Source organism: Gavialis gangeticus, unplaced genomic scaffold (genome assembly GCF_001723915.1).
Source record: "Gavialis gangeticus isolate Ggan-Ray unplaced genomic scaffold, GavGan_comp1, whole genome shotgun sequence".
Lineage (NCBI taxonomy): Eukaryota > Metazoa > Chordata > Crocodylia > Gavialidae > Gavialis > Gavialis gangeticus.
The window spans coordinates 25643473-25663260 of NW_017729006.1; the positions used below are offsets into that span (position 1 = coordinate 25643473).

Genomic DNA, 19788 nt, shown 5'->3' on the forward strand with positions numbered 1-19788 from the left:
GGTGGGTGGGCTGTGTAGTGTGTTGTCTGTTTAATAAACCAATCTACCTTAAGTAACCCCAAGCCTCAGTTCCTCAGCCAGCTTCTCTCTCGAGTCCATCAATTCTAATCTTAGTTCTGGCAACTTTCACTCCCTACACTTTAACTCTCTCACACCTTAACCTTCCCCCAAGTATCACAGGTACCCCAACCACACACATACATACCATGCCATCCAAGTTAGGAACTTACCTACGTGTAGGTGAGTTGTATGTGTGTGAACTGGTGAGTGTGTGTGTGTATATATATGTCACTGTGTGTATGATATATGAATTAGTAATCTGTGTATGTGTACTGAGTGTACGGGTATGGACAATTGATTGTTGTCTAACTTTTGGGGTGTATAGTGTATGTGCTTGAATTCATGATAGGTATGCATGTGCCTAGGTTAGTTTGGAAGTGTATGTGCCTGAGTTGGTAGTGTGTGTGTGTGTGTGTGTGCACATGCACACACATGCACACATGTGTGTGTGCATCCAATTGATTTGTGTGTTTGTATATGTGCAATTGTGTCACACCCTCCTGTCTAACAGCGCAATATTGAGATCCTGAGAGTTGGCCTGACCCCACAGGGCAACAAATGAACTCCCAAGGAAACAATAAAAAATAAAAACTTCATAAAGATACAAAATGGACTGATTAAACACTATGGAAAATGGATGTCAAATGCAAGTGATTGAACATAACATGTAAACAAACAGAATCAGATGGGAATGCATTCCTAAGGTTTTGTTTAAATATCAGTTGAGAAGTTAAGAAAAATAATTATGCATGTAAAGAGTTACTATAAGTGATGCCTGACAAAACAGGGTTCAATTTAGTGTTACTACTTCAAAGGGCAAGTATGCAAACACAGCACTATCATAAATGACAAGACAAGTTAGTTTGACGAATTTCACTGTAAAAAGAACCCCACTTCAGTTAATGGCATCAGAAATGCTAATTAATAAGAGGCATTAGACTGGAACATAAGGCACTATAGAATAAACAGATTCTCACAAGAAGGAACATTTATACTGGTAATTCTGTCAGGCTGACAGGGGCATCTTCCAAGAACAAGTGATTCTTAGTTACCAGTGATACCATAATTGCCATGCTCAATGCTCACATACACCCAGATTCAAGAACAACTAAATCCTATGTATTAGCCATGGAAATGGGACTAAATATGATACTGCCAACAAACAACTATAATGGCAATAAATTGTTGGCATTTATGGGATAGGAAAAAGCTAGGGTATGTTAGCAGAATAGGCTTAATGAGATAGTGAGGCATCTGTGTGGTTACAGGATAACACCATCTGACACAAATTAATTTTCAAGTTATGGCTGCAGTTTAAGTGAACCTTACTTAAAACACATAATAGCAGTAGAAAAATGATGATTCCCCTGAGTATATGTTATTGGATTGCTAGGCAGTCCTGTTTGACCTAACCATTTTCAAGCAAGTTCAAGGAGAAAAGGGTGCTTGCTGATAAAGTACAGGTTGAGAGGGTAAATATCCAGCTGGAGGCATTAAAAGGGCCAGCTGAAAGATCAGAGGAGGGTAGAAGGAGCTTGTGGATACTAGAAAGCCTTGAGAGTCTGAAGGAAGAAGGGCACTGTTTTGTTTTAAAACCTGGAAAAAGGCAGGGTGGCGGGTGAGCGAGGCAACCATCCTGGGCACTGATGCAAAGAGATGCCAACAGATGCTGCCTAGCCAGGGCAGAACGTGGGACAGAGCTGTGAGTGTCTTGTTGCGGGGGGAGAGGGAAGGATGGCTCCCACTGCTGCATGTGGTCCCAGGCAAGCATGGGGGCGGGGGGACATGTACCCCCCAGATCTGTGAGCAAGGTGAGGGTGGGCTGCCGCTGTGGGCTTGCCCTGGGCGCCAAACATCTACCCCATGAAAAATTTTGTTTGCAAAAGTGGGATGTAACCAATTCTGGCCTGATTTTCCACTGAGTAATTCCTTATGTTCAAAGAGAGTAATATAAAATTTTAACAAGCTGAAGTAAAAGTAATCAGTATCTAACTTATTTATTCATTCATGTGATTTATATGCTGTTCTTCCCAACAAGCTCAGGATGGCTTACAATTAGAGAAACAGAATACTTATAAAACAGCAGAACTCTGAACCATTTGAACCACAATATGCCATATCATTTATGGGAGAGAACCCTATAAGTGAGAGTTAACAGTAGCCAGTAGATCCTTGTGTTTTATATTGGAGTTAGTCATTAAATAAAATGCTCTGGATACCAGATAAATAGTAACTATCTTTACTTAGAATTATATTTTCAAAAGCAAACAGCAGATCATCCAACCATGTACCATCCATACAAATATCTATTAGAAGGGCAATTATTTTGCACTTTTCTTGCTCTGTGGCATATTTACATAACATGCTGTATTTACTCAAATCCAAGACAAGGCTTTCTCTCCCAAACAACATAGGGAAAAACAAATCTCATTTCTCTAATACTGCAAATTTTAGATTTAAGTATTAGATTGGGGCAGGGGGCAACTCAGTTCCAGCTTCAACCCCAGGCCTGGGGGTGGCCAGGGGCAAGGAAGCCAGGCACTAGAAGCAGGAGTGGAAACAGACAGCTGGGGTCAAGCACAAGCACAGAGAGGGCACATGGCAGTGGGGCAGACAGGGAGGTCAAGAGGTGAAGCAGAAAGTATGGTAGAGGTCTGGCCCCTTGCCCCCACCACTGCTTTCCCTGCCACAGCAATGGTGTGGGGGGGATGAATTTAAGCTGATATTCCACTAATTAGAGTCTATTCAGTACACTTACTCTAAAAACACTGTCACCTCCTCATAATTCAAATTGCAACCAGTGTCCATTATAAAGCTTTATTTTAGGACTCTTGAACTTTAGCATGAGAAGTAGCTTGACCAAAATATTCCTCAATGCTGAATTGGGAAATGTAGGATTTCTGTTGAGTTCAAGGACTGGCAATAAAATGAAAAGGTTTTTTACTGCAAATTAAAAAAACATGATATGTAGTTTCATAGTGGTCATCAAAAGAAAAAAAAGTTAGAGCCCCCAAGGATGCCATTTTCAGAGTAGAACTGAAGTTTGGAGTCATTTTTCAGGGCAAAACTGCAATTCAAGGATCAATCAAATCATGCTGTAGTGCCAGCAGCAGCCATGAATTTGAATTCTACTGATTTTTAGGATAGGAGCACACAGACTAGGCACATGTGAGGAAGAGAGGGAGTTGGGCATATTGGTTGACTATAGGATTACTAGGAGCTTCCGGTGTGATGCAACTGCAAAAAAAAGTGAATGCAGTCTTAGGCTAAATACAAACATTCAAAAAGAGGTGGGGGGAAGGTACAGTAAATCATAGACCAGATTCAGCCATTTTTAAACCGGTCTATGTATGCCGAACTTCTGTTCTGTTATAGGTATAAACTAGTTTCATGCCAAATTTCTGTTCTGTTATGGGTATAGATCAGTTTCTGATCACTTACACTGGTAAAAGAGTAATGTCTGTACCTGGCCATAGGGTGTATTAGGCAGAATATATGCAGTAGATATAATAAACAAGATATTGGTAAAACTCCATTTTGATTAAAGTCTGCAGTTCTGGTCACTGACGTTCAAAAAAAGATTAACTTAAAATGAAACCAGTTCAAAGAAGGGTCACAAAATGGTTAAGGGAATGGAGACTTTTTTTTTTAATAAAAGATTTAAGGAACTTGTCTTATTTAATTTAACAAAATCTGAGATTGAATGGTCTCAGCCTTTATAAGCACATATGTTGGGCAAATATTAAAGAAGATAAAAAGTTTTCTAAGCTGAGAAACACCATCAGTGCAAGATGAACTGGCTATAAACTGGCTACAGATGAATTCAGATCAGAAATGAGAAGAGTTCTAATCATAAGAAGAGTAAACTTTTGGAATAGTCTTTCAAGTAAAGAGGTGCGAGCAAAGAACCTGAATCTCTTTAAGATTGAACTGGATCAGTTCATAAAAAGGATAGGTGTACTGGCATACAATCAGTGCATGTGTGATGTGGAGTCACTTGTTTCCAGTCCCTAGGTTGGGATATAAAAGTAATTATTTTAGTGTGGATATTATTTGGTAATCCCATGCATCAGGGCTTTTGCGGGTCACTAGTTCAGCCTAGGTAGTATGTTTTTTCCTTTCATGATCACGGTTAAGGCTTTTCTGGGCTTGGGGATAGAGGGAATGGGGGAAATATGACTGGGATATGCCAAAACCCCTGGCAATACTAGAACACACAGAGGTTCCTGGTTAGAGGGTCTTACTCTTGTGTTCAGGGTCACACCAGATCACCAGATTTGGTATCAGAAAGGATAGGTCAAATTGAAATAGACTGTGGGGGAGCTTGCCTTCCTCTTTAGAGTGGTATATGATCCTTTTCCTAGGATTATCTATGTGTGTATTAACCAATTACTTCTCTGTTACTCAGATTCGTTACTTGTAGTTGTAATTGAATGTTTGAAGCGGAGATTTTGGGGATTCTTTCAGTGAAAGAGTACCTGCAAATGGAGAGGACTGGACTCAGTGGCCCTGGCGATCCCTTCCAGTACCATATTCATATGTACCTGCATCAATAGCACATGTCTACAACCATATACACAGTGTTAGCAGAAGGGGAAGAAGGCAACAAAAGAATCATTAAAAATTGCTTAATGATGAGACTATTGTGTTTCGCTTGATACGCCACCATGCAAATTAACACCTCATTCTATACATTGCCGAACTTCCGAAAATTGAAGAGTTCTTTAGATTTCATGGGCCCTGTTAATTTTTTCCTCATAATCTTCCTTATCTGGGCATGAATCACATAAACAAAAAGAGCAAAAAGTAACACAGTTAAATTTATACTAAGCCCAATTCAAAAGCTATTGCCTTCTCTATGACTCAATCCAATTTTCACTAAGAATCAGTGGGAAAATACCCACAAACTTGAATGGGAGGTAGAAGTAGTCTTAATGCAGGTTGCCTTGGTAGAGTTCAGCACCTATGAATCTCAAAGGCACACACTATTCTTTTTATTTTTCACCAGCTTGTCACTGTCCTGAATTTGCAGTTCTGCTTGGTTAAAATTCACTGAACACATTTTCCAGGGAACTGTTTCAACTGATTAGACCATGCCGCAATAAGCCAAGTAGCAGAGATCCCAGTCCTGCAACTATGAACAAGGGTATCCCTGAAACTAAGTAAAGTTACATGAGGAATTGCAGGTGTGCAGTCACTTGCAGGGTTGTAGCAGTGGGCAAAATTTTCCTCTCAGATTTCTACTACAGTTTTTTGTTCTTGCGATGCGTCACTGTAAGGGACACATAAAAGGCCTTGGCATAAGTGCCTCCTTGCACTTGTATGGGTCCCCCATTATATGAATGTTGGAATGAACTTTGGATAACTTTGTAGACAGACAGGCTTGCAAGGCCAAATACCATGTTTTCAATAATGTAAACAGGAAAGCACTGATTTGGGTGTTTGAATATAGTCACACAAACAAAGAAATTGAAACCATAACCATAAGGAATAGCACTCAGTATTAAAAGTGGAAATCTAACTAAATGATAAAATTTTGAGCACATCCTAGTTAAACAGTTGTTAAGCATTTGTCATAAACTCTTCACTTTTCTGAAGAGGGGGGTCTTTATGATCAATTGCTTTCATTACCATATACCCAATCAGGTTAATAAATGCATGTCATTAATGATTGTATATAGACGATTGTAAATCTGGGGGACGCGTGATATGATAGACCTGAGCTGCTAGAAGAACTGAACAAAAGCTCAGAGTTCCTGAGGTCCAGCCAATACCCATCCTCCCAGGCATGATTAAGTTTTTGCATTTCCATTGCTTGAATCTGAATGCTGGTTAAACTTAATGCATAGCTTTCCAATAAAGTGATTCTCTTGAGAAGAGGCAGGTGTGCTCTGTTTTTTTATTTCAAGGACCTATCTAACAAAGTAAGCTCCCTTTGTCCCAAACTGGGGATAGGAAGATTTCCTTCAATCACTCCCCATTATCTACACAGACCAAAGCTGAATATTGATGATCAGAGGAAAGTTTCTTCCCATAAGTAGATAAATACTTTTTCACTTAAGTATCCTTTCAAGTAGGTCTCTTTCAGGGATGGGCAATTATTTTGACCAGAGGGCCACTTAGGGAGTTTTGGTGAGCTGTTGCAGGCTGAGTCAGCACCCCCACCTCCCTCACAACAGTTCAGTGAAACTCCTTAGGTGGCCCCCACATGGGTCCCAGCCAGTTTCCATGGGCACGCTGGGATTGCTGGGTGGTGACAGTGCAGATCTGGGGCCTGGGTCAGAGCCGCAGTCTGCTTCCTGAACACGCCTGCCCATGGAACCGGTGCCCATTGCAGGGGCATGCAGGCAGCAGACTGCAGCTCTGCCCTGGGCTCTGGCCCTGCATTGTCACTGCCCAGTGACCCCGGGGTCTCCGTGGAGAGCATCTGGTACCCTCATGGGCAGGGCATGCAGCTGGATGGACAGATGGGGCCGCAGGTAAGCAGGAAGCTGTATCCAGGAGTGTGATGGGCAGGCAGGACTAGGGATCAAGATCATGGGGTAGTGATAGTGTGGGGCTGGAGGCTAGGGCAGAGCCACAATCTGCTCCCTACGTGCCCCTGACCATGGAACTGGCATCTGTTGCAAGGGTATGTGGGGGGTAGATCATGACTCTTCCCTGGGCCCTGGGCCCCAGCCCTATTCTGTCACCATCCTGTGATCCCAGCCCCTGCCCAGGCCCCGCCTATCCATCCCACTCCCTGCCTAGCTGCAGCCCCATCCTGTCCACCCAGGCATGCACCCTGTCCATTCAGACCCTGCCACCAGCAGTTGGCTGGGGTGCCCAAGAAGCAGGGCTGGGTCCAGCAGTGGCAGCCAGAAGGAGCCACCCCAGGTGTGCCAGAGTCCAGCCACCATGCCTCCCCAGCCCCACTGTGCACCTAGGGATGGCAGTACTGGCCACAGCACCATGGCCCAGGCTGCCCCCTGCACCTTGGCAGGACAGATACTGCCCACAGGCTGTATTTTGCCTACCCCTGATCTAGTTATTAGTTGTAGGATTTTCTTAATTCTCAGTCAAAAGATTTTTAAACTTCTGTATCTTTTCTGTTGATGCTTTGTTCCTGCCTGAGTGAACATTTAAAATCTTTATGTAAAATTCTCTACACCCTGTACATGAGTGTAAAAGCTTGAATTCATGTATGTGACCAAAACTTCATGTTACTTTTATTCCAAAAAATGAATTCAAAACAAGAGAATGAATGGACATTAATACAATTCTAGAGAAAGTTGTTTTTCAGTTTTCATTTAGCTCCTTTCTCCTGCATTGTTGGCAGCCCATATATAATAGTTTTGTTCAAGAGTATGAAAACCAGAAGCAGATTAGTAGAAACAGAATGTGAACTAGCACACGCTAATAATCAGTATCCAAATTGAGGAAACTGTAAAAACACAAAAAACTCACCTAAATGGGGTAGGAAAAAGCAAAACTAGATTATTAAAAAGCTTTTAGTTTTAATGGTCTTAATTATTAATACTAAAATAATGTTGTTTATAACAACAATTATTTCCTCTGATACTAGCATAAATTGGATATGGTTCTAGTGATGTTTACAGTAGAGTTTTATTAGTTTAAAACAGTTATAAATTAGAGAATCAGGACCAGTATTCCTTAAGTCTAGTATAATATGTATTGAAAAACACTGCTGTCTTGCTCTCTCACTAGTGCTGTCTGCTTTGAAGAACTTTAATGCTAGAATAGTAAATATCTTGTAGGTCAGCACTGCGCTGCACTGGCTGAGGAAGTTTTCTCCCCTAGGTATATATCAGCTGATATCTTGTATCATCATTAAGTATTAGGACAAGAGGCTCTTGTCAGGAGCAGGAAATCGCATTGCACAGCAGCAGTTGGAAAAAAAAACCCAACTAAACACCATGTACTTCCACTTAATAGAGAAAAATGATGGTTGCTGTCTTCCTGGGGGAAATTTTCAGTGGAATGATTACAGCTGCTATGACAACAAGGGAGAGGATGTGATGTCACATAATGATCTGAGTGACTGCAATTCCATTGTCCCAGTACACAGTTCAAGTTGCCAGCTGGAAATCCAGTAGAGACTTCATTAAGTGCATCTGTTCAGTAATTACTACAACTTTCCTCTCATCATGCTTTCAGCTCTGAAAACAGCCATATAACAAGGCTCCAGGTATTGATGCAATAACATGAACAGGGAGAAGTTCCCAGTTCTGAAAATCTCAAGGCCACAGCTACTACAAATGTAGGATCAGATGTAGTCTCTGTCACTGAGAAGGGAAGGGGTAAGCATTTACGAATTCCTGGAACTGAACTGTGGAAAAGCTTGGTGGCTTCACCCTGTAACATTTTAAAATTTATACATAATATTTGTCTTTAAGTTTCCTCAGTGTAGAGCAGGAATAACTCTTTGAGAGCAGATTCTCAGATGCTGTAAAACACTGTAGCTTACTTGACCTCAATAGAGCTATAAAGATTTATACCTGTTGAGAATCTGGCTCTTAGGCAAGGAGGAGTTACCCCCAATTTCCAGTGGTGTAACACAGGATCATTTCAATTCTGTCCAAAAAGAATTATCCTCTTATTAACAGACACATACCTACAAATCTTAGAGACACAAACACGTATCTACACTATATAAGAAAAATAAGCTTATTAGCAGATTTTAAAAAGTTCTGCTGCAGAATGGCAAACCCCAAAGGATTAGGCTTGAAAGTTCTCTCCCAGTCTCTAGTTCTTTTATGAGCTAGTACAGCTTGGGTGGAAGCAGATCATTAGCTCTTATTGTGGGATAGCATGCTCCCCTGGCTAATCCTGCCATAGCATCCTTCTGGAAAGTTAGGCCTGGCAATCTTTTGAAGACTGAGTTTTGCTATTTGTTTGTTTTGGTACCCAAGAAGAGTTAAACTTCCAGTTGTTCTGCCTACAGGAACTCATATACATGATGAAAATTGGCCGTTTTTACGGTTTCAATGCGTACATGTATGGATGTTTACAGGCATGGGGGATTTTTTGTGATTTAAATGAGTTTGTTACGTTGCAAACTACACCACATCTCCATGTAGTTTAGTTTGCAATTTAGTTACTTGCAATGTTGCAGACTTTAAGCTGACAGCTCATCCCCCAGCCTCAGGAGAGGCGGGCTAAAGGCAGAAGTGGCACGAGACATGATTTTTTTTTTTTGCAGAGCTTGCCCCCTGGAGCCTGCCTGGGGGATGAGCTGCTGGCAGGCCCTGAGCTGCAGGAGGCCCTGGTCCTTCCCTCCATTGTGGCGGCACCCCCCAGGGCCAGCCAGGCTGGCTTGCTAGTGGGCCAGATGCTGCCCCAGCTTGGAAGTAGCACCTGGCCCAATCCAACTCTTCCCCAAGCCCACCCAGGGAGCAGTACCCCATGTACTGTCCCCACCACCTTCTAGCTAACTGGGACCACCCGGGGATCCCCACAGCTTAGGTACTGCTTGGCTCGCTGGCAGCTTGCCCCCATCCTCCGCAGCCATGGGAGAGGTGGTCAGGCTTCATGGAAAAAAAGAATCTCACTGTAACAGTGATGGAAGCCCCTAAATTGAAACAGTGCATTTTTAATCATCACAATTAAAAACTCACTGTTTCAATTCAGGGGACTAAACCCCTATCACATGTACAAGCGCCTGAGAGGTCTAGTTTATATCAACCTAGAAACACTAGAGACTAAGGGAACTTGCTAAAGACCAAGATGAAAACAGGCAGAGGCATGCTGCACTGCCCTTCTACATCACTCCAGCAGGTTCTACACATGAAAGAAGTGACTGCCATACCCATCAGCAAAATAGGAATAAAAACACTTCCCTATCACAGAAGCGCTCTTTGGATGAGGATACGAAAACGTATGCAGTGTTCAGATACCCTGGTAACATCATCATGCAAGACACTCACAGTAGTGACTTGGGATATTTAAAAGTGAGAGGGTAGGATTTGCTTCAGGATAAGGATTTACACTTACATAATTCATCAAATTTTTAAAAGGTAGTGTGAAGTAATCAGGAGGATGCTTCTTACTTTTAAACAGTAATGATTTTATCCACTATAATCTTCTTTCATCTTCATTTTGGAGTTATTTTCTTTGCACACAAAGCCCAACTGTGGAGGATAGTTCTGCCCACTCACACATGTCAAAACACTTTGCAAAGGTTTTACAGTTCACAGCTCCCATTGGAAATAAAATTAGCAAAAATAAATAAATAACTACTTCTGAAGTGACCCTACAACTGGTTCTATGTTATGAGTCTGATTCAGTGTGAACAACTAATGATTTTGGCATTAAAACCGAGCAACAGTACATTACTCAGGAATATTTTGACAGATGAGAGATCAACTCAAAACACCTACATTGTACCTGGGTAACTTTTTACCCACATTGTGTAGACTATAGTAAATAGTAGGTCTAGTAGACATAGTAAGTAGATCCTCAGCTCTTATAAATTAACAGAGCTCTAATAAAAGGGAAACAGTACCAGTCTTTTCAAGGCAAGTTTTCACAGGTCTTCATCCTATGAAGCCAGGCTGCCCAATTTATTTGGCATGGTGAGCCTAAATGACCTGCAGAGCTTCTCAGTGGCTGAACAACCAACCTCTGATGGCAACTTATGGCACAGCTACCAGGGATACTGTGTTGGTGCATCTCCAGAACCCAGAAGCTAAAAACACTTCCCTATCACAGAAAGGCATTTTGATGATAGCATACTAAAAAGTAAGAAGCTACTGCTTCTCCCCCGCTTTTCCCCTGCCACCCATTTCAGTCACCAACAGTGGCCAAGGGGATAGCGGGGGGGTGGGGAAGAGGGAGGAAGTGGTGGCCCTGGTTGCCAGAGTCATGCCTATAAGTCATGCCCCACAGGCCATAATTTAAACACTCACAGGCCTTACGTAGCCTATGAGCCACCAATTGAACAGCCCTGAGGAGCCACCTCTGCTCTTGTTGAAATCAGCACCTCCACTCCTGTATTAGGAGCCACTGCAGAAGAGACACAAAACACCTTACCTTTCCTGCATAGATCTTGCTAGCGTAATGTACTAGGGCAGTGCTTCTGCCTGTTTCCATCTCGGCCTTCAGCAAGACTGAGCCCCCTAGTCTCTAGTGCTTCTAGGTTGATGTAACCTAGACCTCTAGGTAAAACAACTGAAACTTTAACCCTTCTTGGGTACCCAAACAAACAAATAACAACTGCAGGAAGTGAATTTTCAGGCAAAGCAGACAAGGATACCCAAGGAATTTGGTATTAGAATATGACCTTGTAGTTGAGACAAAATAACAACCTACACATTTTTCTTAAAATGTCTTGTCCCATGATTGTTATTGGAAGCTTTGTTCCACTGTTTTTGTGTTTTCATTCTTTACGTTGCATTGTTCCTGTACATGTGTCAGTACCTTGGCAGACAATTTAATAAAATAATCAAGTATTGTATCCTACAGCTAGATTACTGTTTGTAATATTATTCTGCATAAAATATGCATTTCTTCCAATTCAGGCAGCAATATGCTTATGCATTCATATGGCAATCGATTACTAATGCCTTCTGCCACTTTTCATTAGGTCTGTTCTCAAACCAAGATAAAAAATTTGAAAGGTGATAAATCTTTTCTTTTTTTTTTTTAGCTGTAACATCAGGACCTAGTGAATAACATTAAAAATGGTGCCCCACTTTGTGTTGGAAAGTTAGAAAGGCATATGGATCCACAGAAATAAAAGGTCACTTAAAATCATAACAAATTTAATCCTGGTAAAAGAGTCTGGATTGACAGCCCCTTGAAGCTTTCTATCTGCAGAACATTACATGCTTACACAAGGTAATTTTCTTTCATACTACCTGGAACTTCCTCCAAACTTGGATTGGAAGAATCACTTTGAAAGGTGAGTGTGTACTCAGTCACCCTGTGTATACTCAATGCATTTTAGGGCCTTGTTACACAGATTAGGCAGCTTCTGGAGCTCTTAACCCAGGGGTAGGCAATTCTTTGGGCTGGAGGGCCACTTAAGGAGTTTTGGTGAGCTGTTGAGGGCCAGAGGAGAAGAAGGGAGGTGCCAATTGATCCTATCCAGACCACTGGCTACTGCCAGGAACCTGAAGAGGGTGCGCTGCACCCTGCACCACTCCACTCTGCCACAGCTGGGGCTGGACTGAGTCATGCAGCATACAGATTCCCCTGCGTTCATTCCCTACCACCACCCAGCTTCCTGTTGGTGCTGTGCAGTCCTGCTACTGCAGCCATTGACAGACAGGCCCACAGAGGTCAGGGTGCAATGCACCACACCAAGTAGCCAGCCTGCCCACCCACTGTAATGAGCCACTGCTGTCATGCTACACCAGGAAAGTCAGGGGTGACTGCCGCAGGCTAAGACCCCTCCCCCTGCAGCTGGCACGGGCTTACCTCCTAGTGGCACCACAGCAACAGTTGCTCATCATGGCAAGTAGGCAGGCAGGTGGGCAGGACGGCTACTCAGTGCACTGCATTCCACATTATCCCATGCAGGGCCCGCTGCTGGTGACCACAGTGCCAAGACCATGCAAGACCAACAAGAAACCAGGTGGGAAGAATGGATGCTGGGGGTGTAGAGGAATCTGCTTGCTGCCTGGCCTGGCCCGGCCCTGGCTGTAGCAGAGTGGAGCAGCACAGGACACAACACTGCCTTCTCAGGCACCCAGGGGTGGCTAGTGGGCCAGATGAGATTAACTGGTGAGCTGGATATGGCCCATGAGCCAGGTTTGGCCCTCCCACCTTAACCCCTGGATTGCTTGCACATTAACACCTTTAAGCATATTACAGCACTTGTTATTTGTTTTAAAGTTACACCAGTCCAGGACAATAATCCACCTAATTCTCCTCCTGTTCTATTACAGTGTGGCCACTCCCTACAGATATTCAGTCCAACTGAAATCCTCCAGCTTCCCAAGATGCAATGGCCTCCTTGAGTCAGGGAGAGAGGGAACACTGGGGAGCAGCACAGCCAGGCATGGTGCCTCATCCCCCACTGCCAGTCAGGAGCAGGAAGCCTGTCCTGCCCCTAATGTATCTATTGGCATCGCAGCCAATACCAAAAAATACAACAGACTAAAAAAGAAACACATAAAGCTTGGAAGAAAGTGTAGCTGACAACACTGACTTCATTTTTACTGAGAAATATTTTACATATGCTCCTAGTCCTGCCCCTGCTCACAAAGTCTCTAGTGGCAAGATACAGTTGTGCAGGTGAAGGACTGTCACAGTCTCATCAGAGACAGTTTTTCCATCTTAAGGTATGACTGCTGCACTAAGCCGAACGACACTAAGCTGATTAATATTTGTTTGGCTTACAATGTAAGGTGTAACAACACCCTTATATTGTCTTTCTGATATGGGTTGAGCCCACCAAATACGTTTCCCTGGCCAGAAAAAGGGATTCTATTTAAAAAAAGTCAACAAAGAATAAAATCTTAAAAGCCACTAAATAAGGAAAATGCTAAGTTACAAGGACACTTGTCAGCACCTTATAATTGTGACAAACAGGGTGCTTTTACACGTGCGCATTTACTGCACAGTAACCAAATGACCACACAGTATGGGCACATATCTACATGTGCATGCCCATGCTGCTCAGTAAATGTGGTGACTTACACCAACTTGAGCATAAATTTGACACCTGCATCATGTAGGTATCAAATTTATACCCAGTTAGTTACTGCACAGTAATGTATATGTAGATGCCTTACTGCACAGTAACACTGTATGTGTAGACTGACTTGGGAATAAAGCTAGTCCCAAGTCAGTCCACACACAGCGTTAATGAGCTTTAACGCCTGCACATGTAGATCCTGGCCTCTTACAGCTTACTGTGCAGTAATTTACTGCTCAGTAAATTTAAGCCAATTTAATTGCATGTGTAGACATGCCCATAGTGTTGAATTCAGGTACCATTCTAGTGAAAAAATTCATAGCTTTTAAGACTTGCTGATGAAAAAGAATATCCTAGCAGTACAGTGCAAGTGCCTGATAGTGTATTTACACCTCCTAACATGCACAGGTGTTTTTCCTCCAACAGTGCTTCTTCTAAGAGCTGTCCCAGGTGAGTTATCACTGCAACTCTTAAGAAGCTGAAAGGAATCCCACTGGCACTGTAATTAATGCTCAATACAAGAAAAAAATTACATTTCCTACCTCTTTCCCCACACGTTTTAATATAATGTTACAAACTCCCTTTTTTTTCCCTCCGAAGGTTGAAGGAAAAGGTTCCTGAGAACAGATGTGGGCAATATTTAACACTACTCCCTGTATACAAAACAACCATGTACTTTCAGTCAGAATTACATCTTTTTATGTGACGAGAACAAGAACAGAATAAAAGTAAAAGGTCCATAGACGACTTTGTCTCCACAGTAGCAGGCTGTATCTTACTGAATTACAAAACTACTGTTGTCATCGGCAGAACAACAAACCAGGACTTTAAAGATGCTGCAGAAAATATCTTAAAAGTTATATAGTTATGGATGAGACATTATTAATATAACTACAGTCCTGCCATTGAATTAGCAATATAAATATAGTACAAATAATGAAAACTGCCTCTGTGTCTCTAACTTGTTTGTTACCTTATTATACAAGTTGCTCTTTCAGAAAAATCTGAGCCCCATATTCCAGTTAGTTTGGGGCTTCATGGACAGGTTATCAACTGAGAATAGCAAAACTGCTTTCTTCTAATGCCAAAGGAGCTTTAAGGGTAACACTGTTTTCTTATTCTGATAATGCTGCATTTACTCTCTGCTTTACATATGGACTTCTGCCTTGAATCTCTCTCATCCCCATTCATGCCAGATGCTTTATGACAGATTTAAATTTTGTGCCTATCCACCAAGTGTATATGACCAAAGCACAACAAAACAGATTATCAAGGTTAACTTCTGCAGTGACCTAATAAGAACATTGTGCCTGTGTATGTTTTTCATAAATACTCTTGTCTGGGTCACCACTTGAAATTTTACACTAAAATGGGGATCACTAAATGAACCAGAAAATTACAAACTTTAAAAACAGAAGCAGCAGGATTTGGGAATAAATATTACCCAGGGACTGAAACTGTCACTGACCTGAGCTTAAAAATTCCCATTTTACTTGAACTGGAGTTCTAAACACAATCTGATGGCTAGGTCCTTAATGACAGTGGAACTCAAAGAAACCGCAGAGCAAGGTCTCATCAATAGTGAACAATCCTGTGATATATCAGACACATAAAATTTCATGTTTCAGTTCAGCATTCACCCAATAACTAAGCAGCATTGAGTTCCAGTAGATCTTTCCACCACATCAATTAATTCTAATCATTATTGGTATATTCTGTTACAATCAATCCATTAGATTCTTGTGACAGGGACACTTAAAACACTGTTACTCAAGAGCTTCTGGATATGAAAAGCGGGGAGCAGAAGTTTTAATTCAATTGGCTCTTGGTCATAGAAAAAGGATTAAAAAAGGGAAAAAAGTATAACCTTATTAACATTTTTGTTTGTCATCTTCTCAAGTTTAAAGACATTGCACCTGAGGCTTCATTGATCTTACATGTTTGTTTAGTCAATTATACTAGGCAACCTAAGTATAGAAAACAATGGCATTCTCATTTAATAGTGTTTTACATACACTTTGCACAGAATGATAGAGTGTAAGACATGACTCAGGCCTTGCTTTTCCATTATTTATATTCTTTCAAAAATCACATCTGTACTTTATTTGTAGTAGTGGAACTGTGGCAAAAAGTATTTCTATTCTTTGGAAGAATTAATATAAACCGGTAATAACTTGGCTTTATGTAAAAGCTGTGCAGCCTGTGAAATGGAGATGGAGAGATACGTCAAACAAAGGTCCCAAAGCTCCATATGGAGAAAAATAGTGCATCTTAATACAGAGACTGATGCTACAAACACATGCAGTGGTGCAGGTTTATTATCCTGAAGAGTCCCATTGAAATCAAGGGGTTCAATCAGTAAGTCTGCTATGATTCCTTTCCGTTACTCTGCCAGTGCAAAGAGGCTCATCTTAGGCAACTGTCCAAAATATTCCTATCTGGTATAGAGTTCTACTCAATAACTCCTTGCTCCCCCAGTTATAAGGGCTGTACCTGGGAGAAAGGGACAGAGCCAAAGTGCATCTACTTTACCACTTCACCTCGCTACTGGAACAGTCCCTTTGAACCACTAACTCTAAGTTGAAAATTACAGAAGCCTTGAAGTTACTCTACCTTCATTTGCTGGAAAACTGCCTGCTGACTAGGCCTGTGCAAATAGGAAACTATTCAAATCGGATTCAGCCAATTCGGATGCCAGCAATTCAGTTCAGAGGTCCAAATCGATTCAGAGGCTTCAGAAAGCTTAAAGCTTCTGGCAATTCAATTCAAATTCAGAGATTCCAAATCAGTCCAAATCATCTCCGAATCGAATCACGATCTGAAGCTTTGCACAGCCCCACTGCTGACCACCACCCTAGAATCTGTTAGGCTGCCTTTGCTCCCCTGCCTTTGGCCATTCAAGTACAGCTCAGCCAGACCAAAACCAGGGCCAACTCTTTATAGCTCTATGTCCTGTAGTATTTACAAAATATGGTCCATGTTCAGCAAGTTACACATTGGGTTTGAAGCTACTGAATGCCAATTGAGGCAGCAATGGGACAGAAACGTTTCCGGACTTCCCTCAATACAGAGATTACTGTACTTGAGTTCTAGTTGCCTTTGGCTTTACCTTTTCAATTTTACTTTTTTTCCTTTCAGAAATAAATGGCCATGATTATAATGATACATTATGATAAAACTAATAACTAATCTATCAAATCAGTTCCTTTCTGGAAGAAATCTCTGTTATATAGATGTATAAGTTACAATGTACATAACATGTTCTTTTACACAGCTTTCTAGTTGGGCACAAATTTCTTCCAACCCAACATCACCACACAGGTACCTGATCCTCAAGAGTACTGATTTCCCACAGTTCCAACTAACCTCAGTAAGCACTGTGGGAACTCACCATTTCTCAAAAACAACTCCAACCCTTATGTAGTCTGACCTTCAACACCCAAACAAAATCATCTTCCAATTAAAAGGAAGAAATACTGTTAAGCCAACTAATCAGAGATTTTGATTTTCCCATTATCACTGTGAAATAGTCAGTCTTCCTGGTACAGAGTAGATCATTCAGTAGTCACCTTTGCAAAATTTTCACGAACATCAATCAATTCAATACAGATATGTCAAGCAATATGCATTTTTGAAAATGAGCTACAACACATTTTAGCTTTACTTAATAATGTACAAAACACACACCTCAGTAATTTCATTATGTAACCTCTGTGCATCAATTTTGGAGAAAAATACATGAAATTACATGTTAACTGACTTTAAAAGAACACGAAGTAAGAATAGTAAATACAAGTTCTTTGATCCAAGATCTAGTTCTGCTTTTTTTCTGAGTATAAATAGCAGTAAAAGACAATAAGCAGACAATACAGTAATCTAAATATGCATCAATACAATAATTAAATACAATACACAACTGTCATACACAAATGCAGTGTTCCCAAACCTAGTACTATCTTAGGCCTAAAAAAGAACAGCCAAGTGAATGCTTACTCTTCAAACTGCCATCAAGGCTAGGGACAGAAATTACACATAAACAGGTATAAGTGATCAGAAACCAGTTTAAATCTGTAACACAACAGAAGTTCAGCACACATAAACCACTTTCAAAATGGCCAAAACCAGTTTAGGATAAACTTGGGTGGATGTAGTATCAGACGTCATTGATTTATGTTAAATCTGTCTCAGATCCCCTCCAGATTCAAGTTAACTCACAGTCCCCCATCATCCCAGGATGCTTTGCACCTCCCCTGCAAACCCATCCCTGAAAGGTGGGTGGGCTAGCTTTGGCCCAAGCAGTCTGTTCCAGCTGAGTAGGGAGGCATGCTATAGTACCCCCCAGCTTCTGGTCTGGGCCACTGAAGGCATGTGGCTGCATTTCCAGAATCAAAAGGGAATGTCTGTTCATGTGCTTATCAGTTCAATCTATGCAGTTTAGACTAACCTACAAAGACTGAATCAATTTAGCCTTGGGCTTTTTGTCTTAGCCCAAATGATAAAATGTGATACCAATAACACTAGTAATTGTAATAAAAATGGTGGAGGATTAGAATAGGGCTTCATAAGGACACATTGTCAGAACTTTAACTATGGAGAGACTAGCACTTTTCCATAAGTAAATTTAAAAATAATGCATAGAATGCATATTGTAGTTTCATCTTCAAAGTGCTGTATAAACAAATACATAGCTACAAGAACATATCTCCAACTTCAGATTGCTCTCTTAAAAAGTATAGTTTTAATGATTGCAGAGGCATTACTTGAGACAGGATAATAGCCAAGACACGGGTGGTCTTTATACACTACCAAAAAGTTTGCATTCAGTATTAATAAATAACATGTTGGTCTCATTTAAAAATACTATAAATTTGAATAAATCAACTAGCACAAAAAAAAAAAGCAATATCTGAGAATCAGTTTCTAAAAGGTATACAAGAGGATCTGTATTGATGGCTTCTACTGTGTAAGTTATGAAATCAGTCTGGCTTGTGCCGTTTTAAATACATGCAGGGATTTGTACGATGTAGCCCAGTCAAATGTAAAAGTTTAAAACAACAGCCTGCTCAGATTACAGTGAGATCCTAATCTTTTCACAGCAAGTCAGACACACACACATGCGCACACATACACAAATCTAGAGACACCTGTAGCTGTCAGGAGCTTCACTTGTTCACCCACATAGAAATAATGAACAGAAAGGGTCAAATTTGTTCCTAGTATAAACAGTTACTCCAGGAACAAACATCTTCTTAAAATTCCTAGCCTCTCCTGATATTCTTCCCACTCAAACCTTTTTATTCAAAAGAAATTACATATGATTTTATTCTACCAAGAAAAGCGTAAGGGCTCATAGATTTCTGAAACCTTATTAACTGAGCAAAGAAATAATAAAAACAACCCCAAGGCTCCTGGTGCTTATGTTTCTGGTCTTGTCAGAAGAAAATGCAGCAAGCAAGCAAGCAATATATAACCCTAAAATTGGTGATCTCAGACTTTTCTGAGCTAAGGCTCCCAAACAAAAGTTCTGCAAACCACTCAATGAAACAATGACAAAACAGAGAGAAAATCCTTACAGCAACTACTTATCAAAGGCAAGTTTCTTGGAGAAAAGAAAATAAAGAAGGCAACAGGAAACAAAACACAGCAAAAGTTACAGGGTAGCTAAGCATTTCAGATAGACAAAAGATCTCCATGGATGAATTGTATCCTTAAACCTGTAGCTAGTACTTATACAAAAAAAGATGGGAGCAATCAGAGAGCATGAAAAGAAAAAGAGGAAGAAGAAGAAGAATTTAAACTGATCTTACCAATTGTAAAGCTAAAACCATCGATGCTGAAAGTGGCACTCCGGCATTTTTTAAATCCTTCTTTTCTACTGCTTGGCTCTGTCATGATCCTGCCAGTTTGTACTCCTGCTGCAGCAATTCTCTCCTCCTGAAATCAATGCTTCCAAGCTGGCAATTAGCTACCCTTGAATATCTGCCTGTGGCAGCACTCACACCCAACTTCACACATCTCCTAATGCAGAGAGCTGAATCTGAGAGACATGCACACAGCAGTATTCTCCACCCCCTAAGACTGTCACT

The 19788-nt window shown here is 41.2% G+C and overlaps 1 protein-coding gene across 3 annotated transcripts in view; it reads right to left on the bottom strand.

Moving 5' to 3' along the window:
• Positions 1-19707, bottom strand: part of PDE1C (phosphodiesterase 1C) — a 604326-nt gene extending 584619 nt beyond the window's left edge. For 2 of the 3 annotated variants that reach the window (XM_019509003.1, XM_019509002.1), the window contains exon 1: positions 19510-19706. In XM_019509003.1, coding sequence (XP_019364548.1) covers positions 19510-19594 — 85 coding nt within the window. In that variant the 5' untranslated portion in view covers positions 19595-19706. Of the gene's footprint in view, positions 1-19509 lie in introns of all 3 variants that reach the window. The other variant, XM_019509001.1, reaches the window with a different exon arrangement.
• Between the last annotated feature and the right edge of the window lie 81 nt (positions 19708-19788).